At 51.5% G+C, this 4,842-nt stretch overlaps 1 protein-coding gene across 1 annotated transcript; it reads right to left on the bottom strand.

The window, feature by feature from the left end:
* Window positions 1–2,219: 2,219 nt before the first annotated feature.
* On the bottom strand, window positions 2,220–4,078 carry sox8a (SRY-box transcription factor 8a; the record flags this gene model as incomplete). Its single annotated transcript, XM_084456289.1, has 3 exons — window positions 2,220–3,025; window positions 3,273–3,478; window positions 3,678–4,078. The coding sequence occupies 3 exons, from the start codon at window positions 4,076–4,078 to the stop codon at window positions 2,220–2,222; spliced, it is 1,413 nt and encodes a 470-aa protein (XP_084312415.1).
* Between the last annotated feature and the right edge of the window lie 764 nt (window positions 4,079–4,842).

Raw genomic sequence — 4,842 nt, 5'->3', positions numbered from 1 at the left:
TGATCATTGTGGTTCTTATATATCTGGTGCTGATTTGAATGTGAAACTGATAGGAGACCCTAAAATCACAGTGTTATACCCACTGCAGACACTAGAGAGCGCTCTAAGATAACATGGACCTGGTGGATTGTAACATCAATGGTTCTGCCTAAATAAAGACAGCAAAATAAACTAAAAGTTGTCCCTTTGACATTGTCACTATAAGCACTGATAGTGTGTGCATGTGTGTGTGTGTGTGTGTGTTTGTGTGTGTTTGTGTGTGCGCGTGTGTGTGTCGGTCTTTGTGAAATGACATTTACACAGCATACTGTAAATATACCTCTATGGTGTGTGTACTGTACGCGTGTGCGAGTGTGTGTGCGCGCGAGCGTGTGTGTGTGTCATCCAGCCCACAGCTGCCGTGAGCAGAGGTTGAGGCTCAGCCAGCTGTAGAGAGACTCACTGGTAACCAGAGTACAACGTGCCAGTGACATTATGGATCTGCATGGAGGGAAACACTGTGCATGTGTGTGTGTGTGTGTGTGTGTGTGTGTTTAGGGGATTAAGAGCTTCAATGGGTCAGGCTGGATCCAATCATGGTAACAGCTGAGACATGCTTGCACATGGTGTCTTCCCTCTCTTCCTCTGTTTCGCTCCTCATCTTTGCTTCTCACTCACTTTCTTAAGCGCAACCTCTCCACTATCCTCTCACTAGTCTCTCTGTCAGGACAAGCTGCAATATATTGTGTGCGTGTGTGTGTGTGTGTGTGTGCGTGTGTGACTGTAGCGAATCACATGCATGCGTCAAGGTCTCCTGGTGTGATGTGTCCCTCCATCTCTCCCCTCCTTCACCCCCCCCCCCCCCCCCCATCCCTCCTCTCCTCCACCCTGGCTCCAGAGCCCCACGGAATCCTGGGTAAGTCAATGTTGGTTCTGTCTGGCAGCGTGTTGTCGTTGGCGACCGGCTGGGCCAGGCAAACTGAGCAGACACTAGCGCACTGAGGCTCGCCGGGCCTTCGCACCCAACAGGAAACAGGAAGTCATTAAATTTGGGTGGAACCTGGAAGCAGCAGCCATGGTATTTGTAGTGCAGCCCCCGAGGGCTAAAGGTGGGCTCCATAACATCGTATTTGTAGTGTATTTGTAGTGCCGCCCCTTGAGGCTGCAAGTAAAGTTTTAACATGGACCTGGCTGGCTGGCTCGACTGTAAATATAGCCTCGCTACTGTAGAAGCCAGGTGTCAGGGTCAGAGATGGTCTGGTTGTGGCGTGGCTGCGCTGGCTTCGGTCGCCAGTGGGTACAGTGCCCATATTCACTGGGCGAGGAGCTATTCATTCCAAGATGGATGTGTTTAAAACACTATGTTTATTTATTAGTCTTAGGTAGAAATATTCAGGGCGCTGCTGACAGACAAAAAGGTGTGAGGGACATTTGTAAAACATGACATGAGGATTTATTTTGATGAATGTATCTCTAATACAGTAATTAATGGCAACGGCCAACTTTAAACAGTATTTTGTGTTTATTCAGACAGATAGCCCTATTGCCATGACTGGGGAAAATGATCGAAGCATGTACAGGCCACACCAGTTATGAGTTAACAGTGATAATCTTACTTGTAAAGCCTGCATACAAGTAACCCAGTCAAACAAACAAAATAATCAAATATATACATTCAAATATTAAACATCTGGAAAGGTCATTAGGCAGTTTCTAAAATAATAGTTTGCTTTTTATTTCTCTGCACACACATTCACATCTTCTTACTCTTCTGATGTTGACAAGTTGAGCAGATGCAGAGGGCTTAACTGGTCAGCCAATAGGTTCCCTCCTCCTCTGTCCTCCTCCCCAGCTGTCTGGCCAGTCAACCCTCGTGGCAGATTGTCTTACTGGTTTCCCTCAGGCCTGAAATCTGCTAATCTCCATTCACAGGAAACAGAATCGCCACACCTGTTATACTAAGCGAAAGTCTGCCGCTCTTTTCGGTATGTCCATGAACTGAGAATACACTGGAGTTATAGGAAATACATGTGGGGTGTCTGTTAGTTTGGTGGTGTTGTTAGCTGGGACGGTCGGGACACTGTATGCCGTTCATCCGGTGCCTATTTGAGTCCATAGAGTGTAAAACATAAAAAACAGAGCTAGAAAAAGACGCCCCATTTCACCAAGAACAGTTCCTGGTACGGGAATGCAAATGTTACCTGGCCGATTGAGGCGATTCAGGTTCAGATTCTCCCCCTCTAGGGCCTGCTGAGTGTGGTGTAGACAGGCTGCTCCCAGGATGCAGTGGGGCTGTGGGCAGGCGGTAAGGCCAGGCTGTTGAGGAGGGCGCTGGGGTAGGCTCTCCTGGAGGACGGGAAGTAGGGGTACTGGTACAGGCCAGCGGGGTAGCCAGAGTAGGCCCCGTAGTAGCCGGGGCCCTGCAGGTCTGGGTAGTCACACTGAGGGCTGGGGGTGGAAGAGGGGGGGGCGGAGGCGGAGGAGGAGGGGGCGGAGCCCAGGGGGGCGTAGTCGGGGTGGGGAGGAGGCGGCGGCGGGGGCGGAGGAGGAGGGGAGGACGAGGAGGAGCAGTGGGAGGGGTGGCAGCTGTAGTGGCCGGGACTCAGCTGCTCCGTTTTGATCTGGGGCCGCTGATGCTGCGGCGGACCGCCGTCGCCGCCGTTGCTCGGAGGCGAAGAGGAGGAGGAGGGGGCGACTCCACCTTTCGGACCCCACCCTAGGTGAGGATGAGGAGGATGGGGGTAGGGCGAAGAGGAGGCGAAGGGGCCGGCGCCGGAGGTGGGCTGGGCTCCTTCCCTGTGGTCGGGGGCGGAGCCATGGCCGTTGAGGGGGAGGTATTGGTCGAACTCGTGGACGTCGAAGCCCTCCATGTTGCTGATGACGTCAGTGCTGAGCTCAGAGATGTCCACATGGCTGAAGTCGATGTTCTGGCGGCTGCCGCCCCCACCGGCGTTGGTCTCCGGGGGCCGCCGGCCCTCATGCTTCAGCCCCAGATGGTGCTCCGTTTTGGGGGTGGTGGGGGGCGTGGGGGGGGCGTGCTGCTGACCTGGAGGCACATCAGATCAGGTCAGTGTAGATACAGTACCTCAAGACATGTCTCACACACACGCGCACACACACACACACACACACACACACACACACACACACACACACACACACACACACACACACACACAAATAGGTGAAATCCCATGGGTAAATGTCCTCACCACTGCGCTCGGGATGGTGGTGATGTTGATGATTATGGAGATGATGGTGCATGTCCCCAATATTAGCCAGCCTAGTCAGACCCAGACCCTGACCTGGTTCCGCTTTGTACATCTGGCCCTGGTTCTGGTGGACCAGCCCGGCCCCTGGGTCTGCGTCCACCTGGCCCGGCTTGCTGCTCTTCCGACGCCTGGGCTGGTACTTGTAGTCTGGGTAGTCTTTCTTGTGCTGCAGCCTCAGCCTCTCTGCCTCCTCCACGAACGGACGCTTCTCACCCTCGGAAAGCAGGCTGGAAATTAAACAGGACAGGTTGATTTATTTGATATATTAACTTTTTGACCGAGAGAATATCAGCCTCTAAATCTGCACTATGACATGAAAAATGACTTGGCAACGAGTTAATTAGTTTACAGCGAATATTATTTTTAGTGTGGTTTTATCTATTGTGAAAACAACATTTCAAGAGCTTAGACCTGTAAGCTACTGACCGCCAGAGTTTGCCCAGAGTCTTGCTGAGCTCGGCGTTGTGCAGATGCGGGTACTGGTCCGCAAGTTTCCTCCGCGCAGCCTGCGCCCACACCATGAACGCGTTCATCGGCCGTTTCACGTGCGGTTTGTTCTTTAACGACCGGTCCCCGCGGGTGGGCATCGGCACGAGCGACCAGTCGTATCCCTTCAGAACCTGAGACACCGCGTCTCGAATGCACGCGGGAAACCGCTCATCCTCCTCGCTGTCCGGTTTTTGCGCGGTGCCCGACGGCCCCTGGACGTCTGAACCGGTTGGAGAGGACGGGACGTCCGAATCAGAGTCGTCCAGCGACATGGAGCTCGCTGTCCCGGCTGGGCTACACGGATGGTCGGAGAGGGACTTCCCGCACTCCTCGGTCATGTTTAATAATGGATTCGTTTATGTGGTTGCCTGGAGGCTCCAAATGCGCATTTTACGCACGGTGCAAAATGACCACAAATAATCCCAAGCGTCCCTTTTGACTTAGTTCCAGGTGTTCCTTTTAGTTTAAAGTGATTATTCAGCCATATACTGTTCTTAATTTTAGGTCCCAAATGATGCACTGACACATCTCGGTGTGTGGGCAGAGTTTTGTTCAGTTTGAGTCCTTTCGGTCACTCCACCCCCTGTGCCTGATTGGTTTAACCCAGTTACACAGCTTCCCACTGTGCCCACTGTCTCCCACTTGGCTTGGCTGAGGACTACATAAGACAGTTATTAGACTGATTTATTTGTATGTGACTCTCTCTGAAAGTGATTCAATAATAATAATAATAATAATTCATTAGCTCCAATAGGCAACATTGGATACAATGCTTTATTGTCTATATACATCTCTTTGTGAGGCAAATATTATTAAAATAAATGAGAAAAAAAAAATTATAGGTTATTGAAGGAGTGTACAAATCCACCAATCAGATAACGACTTGTGTGTTAAAATAGAACTGTGCCCTATGTGCTACTGAACTGTGCGGCATTTGGAGCTACTTTGACGATCCCCACAAAACATAGCTTGGCTGAAACAGTTTCAGCTCCCCGGCTGGCCTCATCGATGTGTGTACCTCAATTCCGAGCGCAGCAAGGCTGCGTCTTTTTCAGACATTGAATGAGCCCTCTGAGTCACGTGACAACCTCGAACCGCCAAC

The sequence above is a fragment of the Borostomias antarcticus genome (assembly GCF_949987555.1).
Source record: "Borostomias antarcticus genome assembly, chromosome: 22".
NCBI classification, from domain to species: Eukaryota; Metazoa; Chordata; class Actinopteri; order Stomiiformes; family Stomiidae; genus Borostomias; species Borostomias antarcticus.
Note: the sequence above shows the minus strand (reverse complement) of the source record. Positions and strands in the feature narration are given on the sequence as shown.